Source organism: Scyliorhinus canicula, chromosome 19 (genome assembly GCF_902713615.1).
Source record: "Scyliorhinus canicula chromosome 19, sScyCan1.1, whole genome shotgun sequence".
Taxonomy (NCBI): Eukaryota; Metazoa; Chordata; class Chondrichthyes; order Carcharhiniformes; family Scyliorhinidae; genus Scyliorhinus; species Scyliorhinus canicula.
In genome coordinates, this window is record NC_052164.1 from 76,884,774 (window position 1) to 76,911,341 (window position 26,568).

The 26,568-nt window shown below is 43.5% G+C and overlaps 1 protein-coding gene across 5 annotated transcripts in view; it reads left to right on the forward strand.

Moving 5' to 3' along the window:
• The window catches only part of LOC119954114 (opioid-binding protein/cell adhesion molecule-like), a 1,170,645-nt gene that overhangs the window by 1,125,055 nt on the left and 19,022 nt on the right, over positions 1-26,568 (forward strand). For 3 of the 5 annotated variants that reach the window (XM_038779012.1, XM_038779011.1, XM_038779013.1), the window contains one exon: positions 16,209-16,244. The exons of the other annotated variants lie outside the window; for them this stretch is intronic. In XM_038779012.1, coding sequence (XP_038634940.1) covers positions 16,209-16,244 — 36 coding nt within the window. The remainder of the gene's footprint in view (positions 1-16,208; positions 16,245-26,568) is intronic. 5 annotated transcript variants of the gene reach the window in all.

Below are 26,568 nucleotides of genomic sequence, written 5' to 3' on the forward strand. Positions count from 1 at the left end.
TCCCAGTGTATTTACATTAACCCCTTGTGTACCTACAGTGATGCATATCGCCACAGTGGCTACCGCAATCTCTCTACTATTTAGGATTCCATTCTCCACCCAACCAGTACAAGCCTCTATTTTTGGTTTGTCGCAGCATGGAAGGATTAAAAATATGTTAATGTAAAGTACAAAGATAACTTTTTTTCTGAAGTGGGCTGCATTCAGGGGGTTGGGCTGTGGTGGGGGGGGGGGGTGGGGGGTGGGGTGGTGGGGGTGAAGATAAGGGAATCTCATTGTAGAACCTTGTGAAACAGTTGTTTAAGCATAACCGGGGTTTTCAGAGAGCATAAGGCACACAAAAGAAAGAGATTTTGCTTCACCTTTCATTCCTTCTTTTCACCTCCACTCATACAAGCACTGATTCCTATGGTTTCTTAGAACAAAGAACATACAGTGCAGAAGGAGGCCATTCAGCCCATCAAATCTGCACCAACCCATTTAAGCCCTCACTTCCACCCTATCCCCATAACCCAATAACCCCTGCTAACCGTTTTGGACATTAAGAGCAATTTAGCATGGCCAATCCACCTAACCTGCATGTCTTTGGACTGTGGGAGGAAACCGGAGCACCCGGAGGAAACCCACGCAGACACCGGGAGAACGTGCAGACGCTGCACAGACAGTGACCCAATAGGGAATCGAACCTGGGACCCTGGCGCTGTGAAGCCACCATGCTATCCACTTGTGCTACCGTGCTTCCCAATTAATATTTCTATTTTGCAGGACTCCTAAGTCTTCAACAAATACCTGAAGAAAGATTTTTTTAATATAAATTTAGAGTACCCAATTAAGTTTTTCCAATTAAGGGGCAATTTAGCATGTCCAATCTACCTTCCCTGCACATCTTTGGATTTTGGGGGCGAAACCCATGCAAAAACGGGAGAATGTGCAAACTCCACACGGACAGTGACCCAGAACTGGGATTGAACCTGGGACCTCGATGCCGTGAGGCAGCAGTGTTGCCCATAACAAAGATAACAGATGGAGTTCTACCATCTGGGACTAAGTCCCATAGCGGGGGGTGGTTGGGCCTTCATCTGCATCCCATCAGTTTCACGATGGTCTCTAGCATTCCAAGTCACAATGCTAGCCACTTGTGCTACCATGCTGCCCTTTCTTGCCACATCACAGTGGGATCCAGATCTCGCCAACAGCAGCGGGTCGGTTCGAACGGAACTGCACCCAGCGCAGTTCCTGATTTTGGCCTCTCACACAATCTAACCGGCTTACGCGAATTCTCGCCCGGCGTGTCATGGCTGTTAGATCGCGCCCTCTCAGTTTTCAGATCATCTTTAAAGGACGTGGAGAGGTTTGGGAAAGGAATTCCAGAGTTTGGGGCCTTTGTAACTGAAGGCACAGCAACCAGTGGTTGATTAATTAAAACTGGATGCTCAACAGGTCAGAACCCGAAGAGCATAGATACCTTGGAATGCTGCAGGGCTGAAGGAGATATCAAATATAGGGAGAGAACAACCTACGCAGTGATTTGAAAGCAACAATAAGGGAACAAAGAGTGAGGCATTTCTTAATCTGGGGCCAATATCGATCAGCAGGCCCAGGGATATTGGGAGAAGAGGACATTGTATGATTAGGGACACAGGCCGCATTATATTGGATGACTTCAAGTTTGCTGGGTGTAAAATCTGGGAGGCCAGCCAGGAACACTCAGGAGTAGTCAAGTCTAGAAGTATCACATGCTAGGATGAGGGTTTCTGCAGTTGATGAGCTGAGGCAGGGAGGATTCGAGCATTGTTACCCAGCTGGAAATGGGCAGTCTTACTGATGGCTAGAGTACATGATCAGTAGCTTATCACTGGGTCAAATGTGACACAAGTTACAAATAACATGATTCAGCCTCAAGACAGTTACCGGAAAGTGAGGGATGCCTCTAGTGCAAGGGAACTTGGGCAGGCACCACAGAAAAGGGCTGTTTTCCCAATATTTAATTGGGGAAAAATTCTATTCACCCAGTGCTGGATGTCAGGCAGGCAATCTGATGATTTAAAAGAGACACTGGAACACAGAAGAATCAGGGGATTTTTTTTCTTAAGGAGAGCAGTGATGACATTCACAGCAGATCCAAAGTGAAACATTTCCAGCGAAATTGTCAGTCGATTTCAAGCATTCTGTATGTTTTTGTCAGAAACTTTAATTGGCTTAATTTTGAGATGAACATGTGCCCGGGTGAAGTGGAAGGGGCTAACAAATGTAACCACCAAGAGTTCACAGTGAATGATTGGCATGGTTGTGAGCTCCTGCCTGAACAAATCGCCGAACAACATAACAGATTCAATACTACTTTAGCAGGAAAGCAGTGTGCCAAATTAATTGAAGCTAATTAGACAAACTTTCTTACATTTCCGACAAATATAACAGCATGAGACACAGATCCAAGGGGTTGAAGCAGGCTATTTCTGTACTTTTCACAATGCAATAGCCAAGCGACAACTGATAATTACTGTGTGCACTGTTCTGAAGAAAGTCTGACATTCACAAGTGTTCCCTCGGTGCCAGGCGCGAGAGTATTACTTTCCGGAAAACTGCACTTTCAAAATTTTAATCTTCAACAAATGCAACTTGAAAATGGAGATTTTGTAGTTTGTTTTGTTCCCTCGTCAGTATGATGGATGTTGGTATTTTCCGACTTCTAACACCGAGCCCAATTTTCCACAATTCTATGGACATTTAAAAACTGGCAAACGGGGCCTGGGTTGGAAGGTGGAGCCTATGGCACAGTGATAATGTCACAGGATTCACCCAGGCTAATACTGTGTGGGGAGACAGGTTCAAATGCCACAATGCCAGCTCATGGAATTTAAAATTCAATTAACAGTAATGTGGAATTAAAAGCTCGTCGCTGTAATGTTGATCGTGAAACCATTATCGATTGGCATAAAAACTCATCCACGTTTACTAATATCTTTTATACCTGGTCTCACCTGTGTGTGACTGGAGAGCCACAGCAATATGGTTAACTCTTGACTGCCCCCTGAAATGACCCAGTAAGCCACTCAGTTGAATCAAACTGCCATAAAGTCTGAAAGTAATGAACCGGATGTGCCCAGCATTGACTTTGGCACCAGGGAGGACAATAGCAAACTGAGCCCTGTCGACTTGTCAAGGACCTCCTTCCTAACATTTGAAGGCTTGTGCTGGAATTGGGTGAGCTGTCCCACAGACTAGACAAGTAACAGCCTGACATGGTCATATTCTCCGAATCATACTTCACAGATAATGGGCGGGATTCTCCCCTACCCGGCGGGGCGGGGGGTCCCGGCGCAGCGGAGTGGAATTCTCCGCACCTTTAGGGGCCAAGCCCTCACGTTGAGGGTCTAGGCCCGCGCCAGAGTGGTCGGCACCACGCCGACTGGCGCCAAAACAGACGCCAGCGGCCTTTGACGCCCGCCAGCCGGCGCCGGGGCTGGCAAAAAGGACTTCGCCGGTTCGCGTATGCGCCAGTGCGTCAGCAGCCGCTGACGTCACCACCGGTGCATGCGCGCTGGGGGATTCTCTTCCGCCTCCGCCATGGTGGTGGCCGTGGAGGCGGAAGAGAATCCGTGGGCCCCGATCTCAGGCCTGGCCACCGTGGGGGCACCCCCCATGGTCCAATCGCCCCGCGCCCCCCCGCCCCAGGACTCCGGGGGTCCGCTCGCGCCGCCGATCCTGCTGCCACTAGAGGTGGTTCAAACCACGGCGGCAGGATTGGCCTCTCAGCGGCGGGACTTCGGCCCATCGCGTGCCGGAGAATCGCCGCAGGGGGCTCGTTGTTCGGCGGGGCATGATTCCCGCCCCCGCCAATTCCCGGGTGGCGGAGAATTTCTGCCACGGCGGGGGCGGGATTTTCGCTGGCCCCGGGTGAGGGTCGGAGAGTTTCGCCCAATGTCCCAGACGCCATCCTTGAGCCATTCTACGTCTCACCAGTAGGGCAGACCCAGCAAAGGTGGCAGCACAGTGATATACAGTCAGGAGGGAATTGCCTTGGGAGTCCTCAACATTGACCCATGAAGTCTCGTGGCAGTAACTCAAAAGGGCAATGATTTCTACCTTCCATATCCACTCAGCTAATCGATTAGAACTCTTCCATGTTGGACACCAATTGGAAGAAGCCGTGAGGGTGGCAAAGACACTGAATGTACTGTGTGTGGGAGATTTCAATGTCTTTCACCAAGATGGTTCCGTAGCACCATTACCCACCAAACTGGCTAAGTCCTAAAGGGCGTAGCTTCTGGAATAGGGTGGAATTCATCTAACCTGTGCCAGGGGTTCGATGGAGGGGGGGCTGATTGTGGTGGGATGTTCAGAAATCATTTTCACGTTGGCATGAATTTACAGCGGAATCTCCACTGGTGCCTTCCATGGAAGATTTGAAAAATTTCCAGAGGCCGGAATGAGTCCAAGATTCTCCCACGTCAGATTCTCCATGATGCCAATGACAAAAACACGCTGGCGTGAATCCATTCCGAACAAGGTGACATGCAGATGTCGGCACTCCACTGCTTCCAGGGTTTGGGAGCCTGGCCGTGGGTGGGGGTACATTCTGAGGTGGACCTTGCCATCAGGTGTGCAGGAGGGATCCATCTTCCAGCCTCAATGTTGCGGAGATCTCAGGAGGTCCACCTTCATCTTGAACAATGGGACAATGATGTTGGGCTCTTTGCAATACGGCATCCAGACTGTGCACCATCGAGTCGTGCCCTGCCACCGAATATGCAGTGAAACAACCAGGTGCATAACTAGTCCGGTCAGGGCGGAAGATTTGGCATCATTTCCCACTAGCCACCGCTGCAGAAAATATTCCAGATTCCTGCTCCACCCCACGGCACTGAGGGGGCGATTCAACTAATTGGGATCAATGTCCCATAGTGAGCACATTTAGCCACATGGTTCCCGGTGCTTGCAGCACCAAGAAACACGTGGCTATGCAACATGACGCATGTTGTATAAGGGGCCTCTGCGGAGAATGCATGGCCAAGGCTGCACATATCCTTGTTTTGTACACCAAGGCGTACCGCTCGCCGGAACACCCCAGTGTGACGAGAAGTCAGGATGCCATTTTTAAATGCTGTCCCGATCTCCAAGGTCCCCGAAGCAACTCCTGACCCCTCCCCAACCTCAATACAGTATGGGATGGTCCCCCCCCCATCCATCCATCCATCCCCCCCCCTCCATCCATCTCAACACTTGGGTATGCTTCAACGTTAAACAATTTGTTACCCGAGCGGGGAGCAGGCCGCTGGGAATACCAAGTGCCTGTCCGCTGGACAAATGAAATCATGAACATTTTATGCAGTCATGGAAACAGCTACCCAGCCCATGTCGGCTGGAAACAATTCAATAACAATTATTAGTTGCCAGGTAGCATGGGGATGCGAGGTCTGCTCAACAACAGATGGAGGACCCCCTTATTGACTGTCCTTCGGTTCTGTGGTTCTGTGCTACAAGCAGTATTCCCCAGAGGCAGTTGCTGATAAGGGATGTCCCGCTGCATAAGCCATTCCCATTTCTGTCCATGAGAACTAACAAGGTTTCACAAATGGCCAAGTCCCTTAGCCATAAACCCCATGATGCCTCACAACCTGTTATGGTTCACTTTGAAGCAGGTTTTCGGATTGTATAGGATTGTTAGTGTGTATTATGGTATGTGTGTTTGTAAGTGTATATAATTATAGTTAGTGTATGTGCATTATTACAGTGTATTTGTAATTAGGGTGTGTCTATAGATTGTGCATGGAAATGCATTCAACACACATACAGATATTGTAGGTGCTTCTGCCCCAGGCCCCATGCCGACATTCTTGAATAAAGAAAATTCGGCATTCAGAAGATAGAAACACCAAGGTTTCCATGATAAAGTTACCCCAGAATGAAGTGTGCACTGCACGTACATCATCTGTACTTGCATGTAGGTTGCTGTGATTTACAGTAACTCCTGACCTGTATTTTACAGTACCGGTACAGTGCAGCACTTTGCTCAACATGATTGAGTCAGAGTTGAGCAGAAAACGACCCAGGGAAATTCTTGCTTTGTTGAATAATTTATCCAGTAAAATTGTCTTGAATGCACTCAGACCATAGTTTTATTGCCTCCGTGCTTTTAAATGTCAGATTTCAGGGTGGCTGGAACCTACCTAATTAAGTCCCATTACAAAGTATGTTCGACGTTTGAAATTTTGTCCTTTGTGAGAATTTGCAGGAACTTAACCCTCATGAACTGCGGGACTTTACTGAAATAGGTGTTTTAGAACTTTATCTCATTTCATGAACATGGGTCCTGAAGTTTGGCCTTGGTCGATACCAGGTGAGTTGGCATGAAGGATGGAAGAGCAAAGGGTGTTGGGTGGATTGGCATGGGGTCTATAAAGGGTCATGGGGTGGGATGGAGCACTAATTTAGCATGGAAGGTGGAATGACTATTGGGGGTTGGAGGCACATGTTGGCATGTGTTGGGGGGGGTGTAAGGGGTGGGTTGTGGAGGGTGGGAGGTGTGAGGGGCAAGGCTAGAAGGCCTGATGTTTAACAAAACAATTCGGACGAAATTCCAGACAACCAAAGCAGGCCTTTTAACCAGCCCACCTTGGCACCCAACAATCCCTCTTGCCACCTCTCATCTGCATCCCGGAACAGTGGGCCCCACACTGGAGCTACAGGACCCCAATATCAGATGCAGCCACGTACAGTGTTCACACAGCATCAGCTTGATGGGGATTTTCTTATGCTGAGAAAAAGAAACATTGCAGCAGGATAATCTGAACCCGCTTCAATGTTTCTTGATTCTAGTATCTGAAGATCCCCATCCCCCAGTTTGCCCCAGTGTGAATGTTTTGTGTCCCATCGCTGACACAATGATGAATTGTCATAAAAACCCATCATGTACACTTAATGCCCTTTCGGGAAAGAAGTCTGCCGTCCTTACCTGGCCTGGCCGACGTGTAACTCCAGACTCACAGCAATGTTGTTGCCTCTTAGCTGCCCTCTGAAATGTCCAAGAAGTCACTCAGTCCAAGGACAATCAGAGATGGGCAGCAAATGTTGGCCTTATCAACAGTGCCACACTTCCCATGAAAGAGCAAAGAGAAAAAAATAGTTGTTGACCTGGAAAGGTGTGATATTAAAGCAGAAGCTGCCAGGGGCATGTTTATGAACAGAATTCCACACTTACAATTCACAACGTCTGTTATAGTTATTGTTAAAGGACGATTCATAGATAAAAGCAACAGTCTACAATGGAGTGCAGTTCACCACCATTTTGATTAGCATCATGTGACCTGCTTGTTTATACCAGGAACACCTGGCTTTAAACAAATACTAATTTGGCACAGTAAGTGCCAGCAAAGAAAATCATTAGTTGCTGCAGTGGAGGAGGAGGATTTCTGCACAGCCCTGGGCATCTGGTTTATTCTTACATCAGATTGTTCTATTAACAGAGCCTCAGAGAAACGAGTTCCAGTTTAGAGCTGGTTCTTAGATTATGCAGAATGGTAAAATAATTTGTTTTGTAAAATTTTAGTGGTCATGATATTCCCGGACAGGATTCATTTTCCCTAGAAATGAGTGGAAGGGGGAGTATTACACCCCAGAACATGTGCATGGTTGTGTATGATCCTCATCGTAAGAAGTCTAACAACACCAGGTTAAAGTCCAACATGTTTGTTTCAAACACTAGCTTTCGGAGCACTGCTCCTTCCTCAGGTGAATTCACCTGAGGAAGGAGCAGTGCTCCGAAAGCTAGTGTTTGAAACAAACATGTTGGACTTTAACCTGGTGTTGTAAGACTTCTTACTGTGCTCACCCCAGTCCAACGCCGGCATCTCCACATCATGATCCTCATCAATAGCTGGGCAATTTTACCCAGTGAATTGCTGACCCATATGGACAAAATAGGTAATAGATTCAATTTCCAGTTCATCCTGATACCTCGTATCATTTCCCAGGGACTTGTAAACAGTTGACCTTAATGCTCTTATGATATGGGGGGGGGGGGGGGGGGGGGGGGGGGGGAGAACGTCAGTCAGGATTCAATGTCCTGATCATTAGCCAGAAATCCTGGTGAAAATGCGTAAGTGGGGATGTTGGCTGAAGACAAAATCATCCTCAGCTGTTAACCTGTTAACATTCACTGCTGAGGTTCATCAAGCCTTGGGTGAGGGACATGAGGACAACCAGTGGGCATGGAAACCTCACCTTATCAAATGCAACACTCTCAGGAGAGGAGGACTGAAAATTGTCAAGACAATGTGGAAAAGGGAACATCTCACTTTAAAATTCAGCATTGCAGATATTTTTGTCAGCTTTGTGAAAAAGCATGGCATCTGCAAATGAGCTTGTGTGGACCTATTTCCCAGCCTGCGCACATTCTGTTATTGCTGCCAGAATTGTGTTGCAATAAGTACAGCAGTGGATCAGACGATCACAGGCTGATGTCAATTTGTATTCTCAGTTTAAAAACAATTTTCATGGAGGGTGTTTTTTTGATTTAAGAATGATGAACAATTACGTCCGCTGAATGCAGCTCTAAATTTGGTTAACAAATGTTATCCTAACTTAAAATGTTCTTTACAGTGAAGTTCACTTTGCTCTTGCCTAATATCTAGCTTTTCCATTGCACTCAAGTTGTAAGCCATATGAAACCAGTTGTCAGTCACCATAATTTTCCATTCCATATTCACATATTTTCATGACGTTACATGTTTACTTCACCCTGGCTGTATTGATAAAATAATTATGTTGGTTCTATTATCGCATAAAGATGTTCTGATTGTCAGATGCATAGATGCCTTTATTTGTAGTTGTGCAATAATAATTACGGTTGCGTTACATGCTCCAGCCATTTTAATTTCCGAGTACTTTCCATTGAAATCTCCAAGCACTTGTCATTTCTTTTTAATAACCTAAATTGTATTAGCAGGAAAATTTCACTGGAGGAATTGCATGTTGCTTGGTGTGTTGCTGGAAAACACATTAGCCTTTAATCCCATTTCACACAGAATGAGTTAATTTGCACTCCATGCCAATTTATTAGCACAGTGGGGTTTCAGACATCCAAGATGACTGGTTGTATGAAAGTTATTGAAAAGTAGTTACGTTGCAAGTTCTCCATTGATGCAGCACAGGTTTTGTGCAGTTTAGCCATTGATGGTTCACAGTACTTGGACTCCACACCTTTATAGTATATCTGCAGTGAATGCGAAGCACTTTTAAAACTTTGAAAATAGTTTGCTGGACCGCTCGTACATTATAATATTAAGTGCACATGACAGGATTTTAAGCAGTGCAGGACTGACTCTAAAGACGTTAAGGTTCACACTACCATTAATCGCACAGTAAAATGAAACACACACCCCCTTTCAGTTTAGATACGAATAGAAAATGTGGAAAGCAAGCGTTTCTGTGATTATTTAGATTTCAAATTGTTTCTCTGTGGAGTTCAGTGCAAAATCGGACTGCAGTGATAGCAGGTGAAAACCTGGCAACTGAGGAGGGGAGCAGACATTAAGAATATTTGTGATTTAAATCTGATAGTCGAACAGCAGAGGCAACAGCGAGAGTCGTGGAAACAACTTCATGTTCCTGGCAGGTGGCAAAAGTGATGAGATGTACTGCAGGCTTTATCATTATCAGGAACAAAATCTTGCTTCAATGTCCTGCAGCGACTGAGCAACCAAGGCTCAGTATGATCAGAATTAATTTTGTCAACTGTCAACATTAATATCGGGCATCAATTAAAACGCAGTAATTTTTTCTGAAAATATCCAAGAAACCTCTTAGCAAAATCACTTGGCAAGTCTTTAACAGAAACAGGCAGGGTTTCCTGACTCGTTGATATTCAGTGTCGTTCAAGACTCCCGTTTCATCTTTACTGTAGAATTTTATCTGTGTCATTCCACAAAAATAGCTCTGTTGAGAAGGTCATGACAGATGCTGTTGCACAGCAAGTATGTCAGCCTGTTTGCTGATTCTTCTAGCCTAGACTCTCAGAAGATGTCCTTTTAATTGCTCACCTCCCCAGGAGAACAATCCCTGCCACCTAACATCTGTTTTGTTTTTCCAAGACCACTTGTTTCACCTGACTAAAGCGGAGAGTTAACAGGAGAAATCACCTTTACTGATGGTTTACTCTTTACCGATGCTCTCTTCCATCCCTAGCAAGTGCAGCTGTTCTTAAAGGGAGCGCAGGCTGTGGAAGAGGCTACAGCAGATTTACTGACCCAACCTCCCTTCAAGCACAATTTGACACGGGCACAAAATCGGTCAACTTTTTATCTTTAAATTTTACTGTCAGGTTTTCAGCATCCCTCTCAAACTGGTTCTGTGCATAGTTCTCCTCATGCATTCCTTCCGCCATAATGTTTTCCCTTTATCACTAGACGTTGTGCAGGCAAAAATACCACATCAAATGAAGCTCTTTAAATCCCCATTTCTCTGTAGAGCTGTGGTGCTTATTAAAAAGGAAGCAGTGCTTCAAACACTGGATGGGGGGGGGGGGGGCATTGTCTGCCCCTGTTTTCATTCCAGCAGCTGAAAAAACACCCTTGCTGCTCCCAGCCCAAGAAAAGTGACTACGATAATTTTCTTTAACTGTTTCCGTTCCATTTTTTTCTTGACAAATTTCTCCCACCTGAACTACTTGACTATTACTGGGGCAGGTTACCTTGACCACATGGGTATGATTGAAGTGTGCGGTTTTGGTGACTTCCCACAAGTAACAGCAGAGGCTATTAATTGAGATCGATCCTTGAGTCACTTGATGTTCTCCCCCGCATGCAATCAAAAAAAATCACTCAACTCTTACTGGGATCATACATAGTTGTTGGAAAAACAAACCATTTCTGACACAGGATGCTGAAGTCAATTGTGGTGCTTCTAGCACTTAAATGGTTTATAGTAACAAACTCAGCACTGGAACTGATTGATCCTGGGAGTTACCTGATTGTATGGCTCAGCTATAGGTTGGACAAGCTTAATGATTCCCTCAGGGAACATTGCATTTTGGAAAACCAATTCCCCAACTTTAGGTCGTCTTCCTCTTGAATTACACCATTCTTGATTAAGTGGATGTACAGTCATCCAGCTCCCAAGCCCCAGCCTATGTCTTGATAGTTTTAATCCATTGATGGTAAAATGGCCAGGTTTGACTTTTCCAATAGTGCTTCCTATTCCCACCTGAGCTTGAGCCTAAACCTCAACTTGCCATTTGCTGATATTCCAGCTAAGGTCATAAACATCCCAATACAAAAGAGCAATTTGGACCAGTATGATTCCTAGTGCTCCATGTTAACTTACACAAGACCAGTTGAGACCAGTGTTCCCTTACAGGTTTTGGTGGGGTTTGTTCTCTTTCTAGGTTGGGGCACTACAGTCATGAATGTGCTTCCTAGCACTTAGTGGCACAGAACCACGGCACACCTGAGCCGTTTCATATCATCTTAAATAAACAGGAAATGCTGACACGCTCAACAGGTCGGACATCATTTGTGGGAAGAATTACTCTTTCAGCTTGATGTCACGCCAGTTCTAATGCAAGGGGCATAAACCTGAAGCATTAATTCTGCTTTTGTCCCCGCAGATGCTGCCAGAACAGATTTCTAGCAACCACAGTATTTTGCTTTCATCATATAATGTTAGAATTCCTCTCAATCTTGAGAGCAAGGTGGCCCATAAACCACATTCAGAGCTCACAATTATTATTGGGTAACTAGATTGCGATCACTTTTCTATGGCTTGTTTCGCTCTCGCGCCCAAAAGAACACATCGCTGTTTCCCGGCTCCCTATCTAATGTCAGAGATTATTCAGCCAAGCTAAGTGAGTTTGAATGTCAAACAGCCCTGGTATACGCAGTAGCAACCTTGTGGTTGGGAGTGTGAACTGTTGAAAGCTTGAACTGCTGGGGAACCCTGAGGAATAATACTAATCAAAAGTGTTATTTCCAGTCCAGTGAAAGGATCCATCAAGGGATTCTTAGAAACCAGTGGAAGCCAGACACATGAATTAATGATTAAAACACACAATAGATGTAATGCTGAATTGCATTTCATTGTACATCTGACATAGAAAAAGAAGGATAATGTCTTCGTGAAAAATGATTGCAACGAATGGGCTCATTTGTTTCCTAACACAAATTGCTTCAGAACAGTAATTTAGATCTGATGACCGTGTGTTGAAGTGATAAAGATTTCTTATGGCAAAAGGCAACCATCAAATGAATTTGCCTTAAACAAAAATTCTACCTCGCCAAATGATGTCATCCCTGTGAAGAAAGGAAAAAAAACAGCCATGGTGGTTGAGATTTCACGGAGGAAATAAGAAATTTACAAATGGATAAAATGGAGAGAAACGTATCAGTATCACAAATGCAGTATCAGAAAAGTTTCAGTATCAAAATGAAGTATAAAGTAGGGACGTGTTGTTACAACTGTAGAAGGTATTGGTGAGACCGCACCTGGAGTACTGTGTACAGTTTTGGTCCCCTTATCTGAAGAGGGAAGTAATTGCATTGGAGGCAGTTCAGAGGAGGTTCACTCAATTGATTAGAGATGAGGGGTTTGTCTTCTGCAGGAAGATTGAGCAGTTTAAGCCCATACTCTCTTGTGTTTAGAAGAATGAGAGGAGATCTAATTGAGGTATATAAGATGATAAAAAGTATTGACAAAGTAGATGTAGAGCAGATCTTTCCTCTTATGAGACAGTCTGGAATGAGAGGACATAGTTTTAGGATAATCGGTAACAGATTTAATACAGATAAACTTCTCTCAAAGGATTGTGTATCTGTGGAATTCACTATTCCAGAGTGTGGTAGATGCCAGGATATTGAGTGAATTTAAGGAGGTGATAGACAGATTTTTAATTGGTAATGGGTAGCAGGGTTATGGAGAAAGGGCAGGGAAGTGGGGTTGAGCCCAAGATGAGATCAGCTGTGATTGTATTGAATGGCAGAGCAGGCTCGAGAGGCTGAATTGCCTAATCCTCCTCCCAGTTCTTATGGTTATGACTTTGTCTAAAAATTCCAGGGGTAGAAATTCATCTGGAACCAAAATTTGCACTGCCCAAGATGAGGTGACGCAAAATTGGGCCGTGGGCCTCAATCCAACATTATAGTTAAGCCGCCAGCACTTTACACAGACGGGATCTACCGGTCGCGCTGCAACCAAAAAGATCCCACTCCCGGAATCTACCTAGCTCGCCACACCATGCAATATCGAACACGATCTCACAAGACTTTGTGATCTCGCCCATTGTGGGCGGGATGACCTTCTGGCAAATCTGCACATTAGAGCGAGACGGCTAGTTTCATTCTAACATGCGTTCCCAAGAACTAACCAAGGCATGGGATCTAACTCCCTTGGCTTGGAGACCTCGGACAAGCACCATTCAGTACTGGTCTCCACAAATGGCGACTAGACCGATTAGCACATGTGGGGGTCTCCCAGGGGATTAGAGGCCCCCTTGGTGCATTCCCTCTGGGCAGAGTAGTACCCTGGCACTGTTGGTGCCACCTGGGCATTGGGGGTTTTGGGGTCATGTCTGGGACTCAAGAGAACGGACGGCATTAAAAAATGGCATCCCGATCTCTCACTGCACTGAGGAGATCCAGTGAGCAGACCTCCTCAGTGCAGAAAGTGGGGCTAAGTGCAACTCATCGGGGAGTTCCCCGCTGAGGCCCCCAATCTACCTGGATGAGCGTTAAAAAGTGGGATGTTTCTCGGCACTCCGAGCGCTGAGAAACTCCCAGCTAATCCCACGCACTATGGGATTCTGTCCCTCTTTGGGTAGATCATGTCCCGCATCTCCACAGGTAGTGCTTCCATTTCATCAAGTGAATTTCATACTGTTTGCTTTGCAGCAGTAGCTCTTGGGTAAAGGGAAGGGAGAGTGAGAGCTATGGGGTCGTTTTGCGACAATATCCCTCTTCTACTGGCTTCAATTGGAGCCTATTGCTAGCTTTGGCTTCTCCCGCTAGCCAATTTTGTCTCCCAACTACAGGACTCTTAGTGACGAGCTTGTACACTGGGACAACCTATCATGCCTGCAGCTCACCATGAGAACAAAAAGAATGAGGGACTAATTTCCCACTGTTTTTTTTTATAAATTTAGAGTACCCAATTATCTTTTTTTTTCAATTAAGGGGCAATTTAGCGTGGCCAATCCACCTAACCTGCACATCTTTGGGTTGTGGGGATGAAACCCACGCAGACACGGGGCGAGTGTGCAAACTACACACAAACAGTGACCCAGGGCTGGGATTCAAACCCGGGTCCTTAGCCCCTCAGTCCCAGTGCTATCCACTGGGCCGCGTGCCGCCCCATTTTCCCACTGTTTACCACCAGCCTCTGTCGATGCTTCATCACCAGGACTGTGCCCATGTATCGCAGAGGCAAGTGACAGACGATGGGAAATTTGTCTCCACTTGTCTCTTGATGCCTTTATGTCCAGTATTTTTATTTTGGGGTCACTACTGCCCAGAACACGATTGTCCGCCCTACCTCACACTTGCGCCCTGCCACAATGAAGCAACCACAGAGGTCTATGCTCATTGCTTTAATACTTGTTATCTATATGTCTGTTGTTATTTAGTTGAGGGCTACACACAGTTAGGAAGCCCATTACGGCATCAACGATGATTACTCTCAGCAGACACACAGACACCCCGAACCACAGTCTGCTGATCTGGGGCCTGGGAATATTGACCTCTGTCACTGGCCATTCTCATAGTTATGGTATTGGGAATGGAATAAAATAAAGATAATAACCCCAGGCTCTGCTCATGGAAAACAAAAAGGAACTGGACAACAGGTTTCATGCAGACCCTTTAATCCAAAAGGAAATCTGGTGACAAGGTACCATTCGACAGACAGCAATAATGTAACACTAGGAATATTCTGGAAAAGGGATCTTGGCTGCAATCTGGGACAAGGCCCCATTCTGGCCTCCAAATTAAATTTAGTTGAAGACCTTAAGGAGTATTGATGTAATTAATATATTGCAAGCTTTGAACTGATATGAGAATAATTAACAGATTTTACGGAAACAGTTTACTTGGCAATGATCTCTGAGTACTGCACAGAAACAAAACCAAAATCTCTGGCCGGGAAATAACCCTGTTTGTCCATTGGTAATTGAAACTTCCGATATTGAGAATGTTGAGTTCAGCTTTAAGATAGAAGGTTTGACCTCTGGCCTCATCACAAACTTTCAACATATTTGCAGGTAACTTGGCTTGTAAAATTAACCAACAGAGAGAGGACTTTGCATAGAAGGGTTCACTTTCTACTCCTTATGACTTTCTTTAGATGCGGTGTACGGAATAATGTTTTACATTTTGCATTTTGCAGGGGGAACTGACTTATTTACAAGTTCCTAACACCTTCTTCCCCAATGTGTCTCCCTCCTTTGCAGCGAAGTAAAATGGAGTAAAAACCACTTTTGTGCTTTGAAGGATTATTTTTTCTTTAAATCTGCCAACAGCACTGGAAAAACGCAGGTCTTCCCAAACAAGTCATAGTCCACAAATAACCATTAGTGAAGTAGTAGAGCGGAGGTGGTGGTGTGGTGTGGTGTGGTGTGGTGTGGTGGTATTGCCGCTGGGCTATTATTCCAGAGAACAAGGGTAAGACCCTGGTTCGAATCCCACCACAGCAGGTGGAGAAATTTGAATTCAATAAAAATCTGGCCGAATGATGACCATGAAACCATTGTCGTTCATATGTCCTCCAGAAGAATTCTGACCTACATGTGACTCCATAACCGCAGCAATGTGGTTGACGCCCAACAAGGGCAATTAGAAATGAGCAATAGATGCTGACCCAGCCCACATCCCACAAATGAATTAAAAGAAAGAAAATCTGAGCAGGGTCTCACTCAGATGTATTGCCAGTATCAATGACCAGTTTGCCAGAGAATTATCCAAAGCGCGGTGGTATTTGTTGAATCAATATTGTGAACTCTTTGCTGCCACTTAGAACCACGGTGACTTCTTCCCAGTTCAATCCCACAATGCACCACCATGAACAAACTGTAACCGTCATTCTGTTTCAGGTTCATTTGATTGCATGTGTGTTGTCACTGGCCTCACTTTACTGCTCAGTGCCATGATTGTAAGGATATGTAAACTGTATTTTTTGCATTTCTTTTCCTTCCCTGCTTTCCCCTTCACCATTTCCTCCGATTATAGAAGTAAGTGAGCCTACGAGCTCGACCCAGATTCAAGGTCAGTATAGAGCACTGTCATTTCTGTGGCTGCATCTCCTTTTCTCTACTGCATGAGGGAGGGGGCCTCTTTCGACACTGTCAGGGGTTCATTCAATCAGAAGTGAAACATTTTTAAGTGCTGACTGGAAGCAAAGAATCAACAACAAATTGCAGTTTATTGTCAACAGCTCGAGAGTAATCTCTTACTAATTGCAACAAGAGTGGAATAATGGCCTTCAAAAATATAGTGTCACTTTGAACACCAACAGCTGGATACTGAAGCCAGTAATTTCGCCTTCTGCACTGCTGGGCTCATGTCTGTCCCTTCCTGAATTGATGTCTTAAATCATGCAACGTGATTCGATAAATTATTTTCTCACTTTTCATTCTTTCTTGCATATTGATGGGCAAATGAGCCAAGCTCTTTTTGTCTGCCTACCATTGTTATCAGTTAAATATCATGCATTTCCATTAGACTGTGAGGTAACTCATTAAACAGGGAAATCGAGACCAGCAAAATGGGATGGTTAACTGCAGCTAATTTAAAGGATTGATTTGTTTGTTTTACCCAAAGGTTAGTTTACAACCAATGAACTTAAATATATTTTTTTTAAACATTCTGTTTAATCGTGATGGATAAATTAGGACTTTGATTATTTATAAATAAGTGATCTGAACCGTCATCAATTCAAGTGATCCAGCAGGCACAGGTATCTATGGTAACAATATGATTTCAGTTAGGCAATCAAGGGGCACTTTGTCTTCTTGCTGCAAAGAAAAAGCAGCAAACACCTTTCAAGTAAAGCAGAAAATATTATACGATGTGGAGAGGAAAGGAGTGTTCCTGAAGGATGGTGTTTTGGTCCAAAATATCTTCTAGTCTCACATTTGATACTTGATTGAAAGAAAATATCACTGTTTGGTTCTTTCTGCTTGCAAACCAGGTGCAATTTAGTTTATCATGAGTTCTATCCAATTTATTCAATGTCCTGGAGGAAGGATCTGCAAAATTTTTGCTAGCTCCAAGATTCATCAAGCAAAACTCCATACATCCCATGTTGTTCATCTTTGACTTCCTTGGCATGATATCACAATGCAATCAGAGGCCATTACATTCCATAGAATATTGATGGAGCAGCTCAGATCAGTGACACCAACTGTGTTGGTTCAAATGTGTGTTTACCTCCTTTCCCATTAGTGGGAATAGTGCGCATCATATCCAGGATCATTCTACTTCTTTTAAATTGATTCATGCATGTCCACCATAAAAAGGTCCAATTTCAGTTCATTTCTGGGGGGGAAAGCTCAATGGAGTCTATAACATGTTAACCTGATAGTTCAAATATGTAATACTATGTTGCTGTCTTTGGCAGATTCACAGAATTCTCTGATTCATATGTACATGGGATAGAACAATCTTTGTTCCCCAAAGATTCAAAGTTCCCGCAGAGAATGACCCTCCCCCTTCCCCCCTCCCCCTCCCCCGCCCCACCCTGCATACCCTCAGCCCATGTATCTCCAGTCTGCAGCAGTTTAAGAAGATACCTCACCTCCACTTTCTCAAGGTCAAGTAGGAGTAGGCAACAAACGCAAGTCCAGCCAGTGATGCCCACACTCCCTGAAAGAATAATTCTTTAAAAAGTCAGATTTACCCTTACTCCAGGTTTACAGTGCAAGTTTAGTGTTTAAATCAAGGTGAAAATAAGTATGTGGTTGCATCCTTAATCCATCAGTCTGTCAATGCAGAGCCTTGAAGACATGTTAAACAATAGGGGAAAAGGAAGAAATATAGGCCAAGGTATTAAATTAAACAAAGTCCTCTCATAATAAACAGGGCAGTATTTTATTTCCAGTGAAGTAGTGTTGAGTTTAATGTATTGCTTTGGATGAAGTGGAAAAACGAGTAAAATGATCTCATTGTGCAGCAGGCTCATTTCACTGAAACTGCATCTCCCACTTCATCACCTCAAGAGAAAATATTTCTCCATTTACCGCTTGTTCCTCCTGGGAGTTTAGCTTTCTGAGAATGGAGAAGCAGAAATTATCTTTTAGTTCTCAGCCCAGTTTGCTGTTGATAAAAAAAATCTTGTACAAAATCAATAATGTTTCACTTTATATGTCAGCTGCATCTTGCACTTAATGCTTATCAAAGACACATTACCCCAAGCTATTCAAAAATTACCAGTTGTTTAGTAACAGCAGGATATAAATCAGTTACAAAACAGTTTTAGCACATGAATAATCCAATGAGAATTGCATACAGTTCATGTTAAACAATCTGAGATTGGTACTAAATGCAAACAACTAAAATATTTTGATGAACCTTTATTTATTGCGTATTAATCGTGTTGCACTTTATTACCTAATGCTTATTATGTGGTTTACAACGATAAGGAGATCTTTCTAAGCCAAATGATGGGAGACAACTTCTAAATTAATCTTGTGTTAAACAATAAGCCTGTTACAAAAAATCTTGAATTTCTTTCATTTCCTGTGTGTTTGTAACTATTAATCGTCAGCTTCGAAGGCAGGGAATATACACAAATAAAATGATCAGAGACAAGTTAATGCCATGTGGGTTAACATATTCACTGGAGAATCTGTCATAAAATAATTGTTTGCCACTGAAGTATATGTGATTAGTTTTCATATTTTAGATTGTTATTCCCGTTTGTACATTAAATTTCCAACGATATAGAGTTAAAATTTCAAGGGGTTGAAGAGAAAGAATACTCAAAATGATCCAACAAAGAACTGATTGTATTTTCAGATTCTGAGTTAGGATATTGTGGCTTTGCTTAAAACACTCTTCAAAATTCTGATGAGTGCGTTTTTTAAACAGAAAGGTATTATCACACCAATGGTTGACACAAACTATTCCATATGATAGACTCCTGACCACTGTGCCATCAGTTAGAGGCAGAAAGTTGGTCAAAGAAGGATAACATACTGAATGAGGCAAACTAGACCACCCTTATATGGGCATCAACAAGAGGTTCCAGAACACAACTAACCAAAGCCTAGTTTATTTTTTATATTAAATGTTCCTGAGGAAAAATATAACTTGCTGCATTTTGAGAGAACATTTTGAGCATTTTGGTTCCTCTACCCAGATCCCAAACATCATTTAAAAAAAGCAATAGTTGCTGTTCTTAATCCATGCAAAAGATTTGTTTTCCTTGATTCAGAGTTCAGTTTTATCCACAATTTGACTGTGAACGTAGGTTAGCACTTTGCCAAGTGCTCCCTTTGTGGAAACAGCTCCAATTGATTGGGCTTGCAGTATTTAGGGTGAAATAATATTTACAAAACAACACTTAGAGTTGTGTAAAATCCCTTTTCTGCCTGACCTGGGAGCGTGGTTTATATCAGTCCATCTTGAAAGGGTACCCCGATCAGCAGAGAGTTGAAACTGCCCCCCCCCCCCCCAAGCACCTCCTCCTCACCCCTCCCCGCACCCCGCCCCCCCCCCCCCCCCTCCCAAAATCCGTTTTCGCACCAAGATGGTATTCGGGGATCTCTTGCCCCGCAAGCAACCCCCTTCTGCCAACACCACCATGGCACAATCATCGGGGGCACCCTCCCACCGTACCCCTCCCCCGAAGGGAATGTTAGTAAAATAGGGAGATAAGAATACTGGTCCAAACTGGTCTTCTACACTTTAAAATGGAATATCTGTTAAACGAGAAAATAAGAATACTGGTACAAACTGTTTTTTCCTTCGGGCATCACTGCCAACAGACACAGAATTAATTTTAGTGAAGGGGGTCATGTGGTGGGGAGGGAATCTCGTTGTAAATATCTATTTTGACGTATTACAGTGAGGTTCTCGCCCTTTGCGGATGGAAACCATGTTACATCACTGGTAAGGGGCGTGGAAAATCGGGAAACACTTTCCCACCGGAATCGCATTTCCCAGTTCTTGCTGGGTTTACTCGCGATGGTGGCTAATGCGGGCACAAAGTCACCCCAAATGAGCCAACTGTTTCTCTGGGCTCTGGATTTTCACAGATGCCAAATGTCACATTTGACTCGTGTTTGACTTCACATGCCAGATTGTCTATTCACACTGAGGTTTGAGAGCTACACTAGTTTCTGAGGAGTGTGCGTGCAGAGGCGGGCTGGTTAGAAGGCCACCTTGGTTCTCCAACACAGCATCAAAGTATATAAAAGCCTTCACCTTCATCATCCCCCATTCACCTTCATGCCAGCCCAGTCCCCATCAAATTGTTCATTTCATCTCATGCCACCTCTGTCTCCATGCATCGTCTGTGTATTTTCAGGTTACCCATGCCACTGCTATGACTCCTTGTAACCTCTTTATCCACTCATCCAGTATGCATTATGTACAATCCTCAGATATCATGCAATATCAGTGGGAAAAGAGTTATATAGGAAAAATATAAACCTCTCACCAACTAAAAAAGCATCTATGTCATTGTTACCTGGCCGGGCCTCAACATTTGTTAGGATACGGGACGAGAACATCAAACTTTTATTAATTTATAAAACTGAGGTGAGGATACTTCACGCCAGGAGTGATGTCTCTGACCAATGAGTATATTTTATGTTGAAACAAACTTTAATGTAAACACAGATTTAACCACATTAACATCAAATACATAGCTTTATAAATATTAGTTAAACAGTTCTTAAACACAAGGAAAAACTTAAACTTAATATCTATACCTGCTACTAATTCTAATTAAACAACCCAATATAGTTCAAATACCACTTATAAATTTAACAAAATAGATTTACTGGCTTAGCTGTGTAGCGACTTTTGGAGGAGTTCCTTTCAAGAGCAGATCCAGTACACTTCTGCTCAACTTAACAGAATTTGGCAAAACTGCAGTTCAACTTAAAATCCTACAGCAGACTGCAAAACTACAGACAGACCTAGCTCCTCACAATAATGACATGATCTGTATCCCACTATGTCTCGTAACCTGCTCAGCTAGCACTAAACACCACTCCCTCAGAAATTATCTACACTACGGGAAAACTCCAGCAAGCAAAACATAATTCCATTAGCCCTTTATCTGTAACCAAGTAAGTGGTTAAAATCAATAATTACCTCACTCTTTTATGACTCCTTAATTACAGCTTTAGCAGACACACAGTCTGAGTACCTTAACCTAGGTTCTTTACTAATGTTACTGCAACAAATATATACCTTAACCCAGACTTTCAAAAACATTACTGCAACAGATATAATATATAAGAATTTTTACATTCATCACAATACTGAGGAAAGAATATTCTGCCATGTGAAGTAATCCTATTATTTTATGTCAACACATCGGAAACGAGATAAAATGAATAATCTGTTAACACAGCTTCTTGAAACCATCATTTATTCTGCGACTCATTTGCACTTGAAGCTCATCCAAACATTGATAATGGTCACAACAGTCCAAACAATAGATTGCTCTCTCAGAAGGAAAGAACAGAAGGTGCTCGGGTCAATTTCAAAGCAGACTCTGTCAACAAATGGAAGGGGGTTAGATATTTTACGAATGTACACTTCCTTCAAGCATCAAAATCAGATATTATCAGCTACATCCATTAAAATCAAAGCAGAGAATATGGCAGCACAGACAGAGAGGACAGCAGGTAACATTTTTCACTGCGTTATAGTTCTTTCTCCACTGAAAAGCACTGTAAAACATGTGAACACATATGCAAGCCTGGTCAACGGAAGGATCAACCCACCTTTAAATGCAGAACCCTATGATGAACCAGTCCATTAAAAACGCAACTACATTGCAATACAGCACTAAACAGCGACATTAAGAGGTTTGAACATCCTTTACACTTGCCTTTCAAAATGTTCCAGTCTCATCCTGAGCAATTTTATTCACAAGCTCCCAAACCTGTTGCATTCTTAATGAGCTTTCAAAACCTCATGCCAGCAGATGAAGATGATGTGTGGGAGGAAATGCCATTTTGGTCCCTATTTAAAGTGGGCAAGCCAATCTCAATGCAGGTGTGTGTGCTTTACACAGTAGGCCTTTCAGACAGGACAGAGGAAAATGGCATGGGGAGTGGGGTGGGGGTGGGGGCAGGGTTGAAGGAATGCAGAGGAAAATCTATTTCTTCCCAGAAGAAATTTAAGTGCAGCCATTTGAACACAAAACTATACCTCAGCACCCTGTTACAAATTTGGCCTAATAAGTCATAAAACAATAAATACCAGACAAAAGACTTCGATATGAATATATCAAGCTTCGAGAAATTCATATTGAATAGCTCAATTTCATTCTTATTATTTCTGCCGTTTTGTTCTATTAACCTTCACTGTAACATGTCTTCATTAGATGAACAAATTCCCCACTTTAAGTCTTAGTCAGAGACAGTGGAGAAAAAAAACAGTTGCTGAAAATACACTCGGATGAATCATAGAATTTGCAGTGCAGAAGGAGGTAATTTGGCCCAACAAGTCTGCACCAAACCCTGGAAAGTGCACCCCGCCCTATCCCTGTAGCCAAGTAACCCCACCTAACCTTTTTTGGACACTAAGGGCAATTTTTCATGGCCAATCCACCTAACCGGCACATCTTTGGACTGTGGGAGGAAACCGGAGCAGCCGGAGGAAATCCACGCAGACACGGGGAGAAGGTACAGACTCCGCATAGACAGTGACCCAAGCCGGGAATTGAACCTGGGACCCTGGAGCTGTGAAGCAACTGTGCTAACCACGGTGTTACCGTGCTGATTCAATGGCATGATTCTGCTTTTATTCAATATATTCTCTCAATGTGAGACCTATGTGAGACTTGGTTCGTAACTGGAACCAGGAATGTAGTCGCAAAGCATTGCAAGATGGTGCAATATTGTGTTGTCTCACACCACCATGCATGCTGGACATTGGACAAGGAAAACCATTTGGTTCAGAGCAAGAAAATGGGACCAGAACAAGCAAGCACTTCAGTGTACTTGGCTATGTTACAGCTATTTCAAGTTCCAAAAATATCTGATTGAAATTCACGTTAATGATACCCTGTCAGTGCAGAAAGTGGTACCCCAGGTGGTGTGTTTGTTGCTGTTCAACTAACCAATTATTTTGTTCCATTTCTGTGTCCTGTCAATCTCATGGGGCCTGGGCGCATTCTGTTTTTTATCTTCTTCCATTTTCATCATGTAAGTAATCATACAATCTTCATTATATCCCATTATTACTCCATTCCATTCCTTAACCCACAAAATAGGATAATTTGCAATGACAAAAAGCCTTCAGTTGCTAAAGAATTATTATATTCTATATTACACTTGGATGGAGTCTACTTTAGCTTACATTAATGGCTAATTAGCTGAAGAAAAATGATAAACTGATCTCCCCCTGACCTATGAACCCAGGCTTGTTTATCTTTGACCTCTAGGATTACTTCCTTTGATGAAAGCTTTTGGAACTCTGTTTTCTTTACTTGTCTATTAAAAAGAGACAGCACTGCCTTTTCATAGATCCAGAGGCTACCTAATTCAGTGCTTAAAATGTTTGGCATCCAAGATGTGGCATGAATAGACATATTATTTGCTTACATCAACTATCATGTAAATAGATATACATGGTATTAAACTGCCCAATTCAGTTTGGTACTGGCTAGCTAATATTTCATAAACAATTGCACCGTAATTTAAAAGAAAAGACTTGCTGTGCATTTTCTTTTTTGATACTTTTCAAAATGGTAGTTTGCCGACAACAAGCACTGCACTAGAGTGGATGATGACTGGAATGAAAGGAGCCTGTCTTTTTAAGATCAGTTACCATGGTAGAATTTGTTCGCCCGAATTGGTTTCTGCATGTTCGACTCATTGAATAAAATGTTAAATCTTGTTAACCCTCCTTTCCTCCCCACCATCTTTTTAAAAAAAAACTTTCATAGCCCTATAAAATGGCTGACAACCTATAATCAGGCTTAAGACTGGAGTTCTATTTGGATGTGACTTTGCTGTATAATTGCCGGATATTATACAATATAAATATGGATTTAATCATTGACGTGATCGCAGTGACCACTTACAGGTGGCCTCTCGGGTGTCTCATTCAGGTGCATTACGATGGTGCTGAGACACAGGCAGGAAAAAGCCAAACAAAATAATGATTTTGGTGGCAGTGATCCAAGTGCAATACTGATGCAAGTCACTGAGAATAAAAACACTTTGTGGGAATGTAGCATTGCTGATTTTGTGACTTAGAAAATAAATATGAACCTGCAAGTTTCAGATTAAACATCTCCTCATTTGACTTCAACAGATGTCTAATTATTTCCTCCGAGCATTATAGGTTAAGGGAGATACATACATACATAAAATTTACAGTGCAGAAGGAGGCCATTCGGCCCATCGAGTCTGCACTGGCCCTTGTAAAGAGCACCCCACTTACGCCCCACACCTCCACCCTATCCCTGCAACTCAGTTACCCCAACTAACCTTTTGGGACACTAAGGGCAATTTAGCATGGCCAATCCACCTAACCTGCACATCTTTGGACTGTGGGAGGAAACCGGAGCACCTGCAGGAAACCCACGCAGACATGGGGAGAACGTGCAGACTCCTCACAGATGGTGACCCAAGCCGTGAAGCGAACCTGGGACCCTGGCACTGTGAAGCAACCGTGCTAACCACTGTGCTACCCTGCTGCCCGAAAAAGCTAATCCAAGTAATATCAGATAGAAACCAGAATCTCAACACTGTGCTCCCTATTTTATTCCTACTGTCAGTTGCAATATATTCTTAATCGTTTGCATTTCAAATTCACCCCAACCAATAAATCAGATTTTCAACCATAAATTTCTGAAAATACAATTATAATTAGAAAAAGTGAGTCATTTAATTTGATTGAAAAAGACAATTTTAAAGTTGTTTCTGTCCATTTCCTTTGGCCATAACGTCCATTCCCCGGGTCATCGAAGCTGGGAGGTATCCCAACGATATGCTCGGGAAGTCCTCAAGTAAGGATGACACGGCAATTGCCTGGGAAGTTCAAACTTCCATTGGGCAATTGTTCTGCAGTGGGAAGCATCTGACGCTGCAATTTAAATAAACATTTGGGATGGTTCTGAAGATTCGAAGAATTAACACAACTTCTGGACAACAAATAGTACTGATCCAGCCTGCCCCCCCCCCCCCCCCCCCCCCCCCCCCGGACCCCTCAAACTGTACCCCCTACTCCCTTCCCCACCTTCCCCACTGTCAGAGTCCTTCCTTTTGATTTCCCTTTGTTCCCATTTCATTTGTTTTATTTTGTTATTTTTGGTCTGTAGACTCGCAATCAGAATGCACCTTTAAGTAGTGGACTTAAGCTGAGGCAAATTGAGGCAGTATGTTCCAGTATTTATTTCTTTGGAGAGGAGAATGCAGACTCGTTGACACCAAGGGAATCTTACGAACCAGCTTTGGAGGAAGTCGGCTCGATTAGCTAGCTGGCAACCAGTGGGTTGGCCAGGGTTGACAACAGTCAGTGATTGGTTCCTGCATGATGCTTCTGAGGGAGCTGGTCGGAAGTGATTTGACCTTGAAAGTAGGAGGAGCTCTCTCTCTCTCTGCTAAAGTAAAGGACTGCTTTATTGTAAAGACCATTGACTGCCTAGCACTATATATTTGAAATGATCCTGAAACTATAAAGATAGTGGACAGCCTTGCCAGAGAAAACCCCCTCAAGCTGAGAAAGAAGGGACATTAAAGCAAAAGCTTGCACTCCTGAAAGACTTGAACTGAAAAATATCATACTGCATCAGAGATCTTTTATCCTTTTTACTTTATCATAATTTTCCTTCCCTGTCCACCACCCTTTCCCTGCGGTGAGCATGTGTGTATGTGTGTGTGGATATATAGAATGGGGTGAATTGGAGTTGGGGTGTTGGGTAAGGGGTATCAGAGAGTCAGTTATATTTTTGTCAGTTTAATTATATTGCTGAAGAATAATAAAAGGCTATTTGGTTGAATTTACTGCATTGGTTAGCACGGTTATAGGATACCACTTTACTACAGTGGTTAGCACGGTTGCTTCATAGTCCCAGGTTCGCTTCACGGCTTGGGTCACCACCTGTGCGGAGTTTGCACGTTCTCCCCGTGTCTGCGAGGGTTTCCTCCAGGTGCTCCGGTTTCCTCCCACGGTCTAAAGATGTGCAGGTTAGGTGGATTGGCCATGCTAAATTGCCCTTAGTGTCCAAAAAAGGTTAGGTGGGGTTACTGGGTTACAGGGATAGGGTGGAGGTATGGGGCGTAAGTGGGGTGCTCTTTACAAGGGCCAGTGCAGACTCGATGGGCCGAATGGCCTCCTTCTGCACTGTAAATTCTATGTATGTATGTATCTCCCTTAACTTATAATGCTCGGAGGA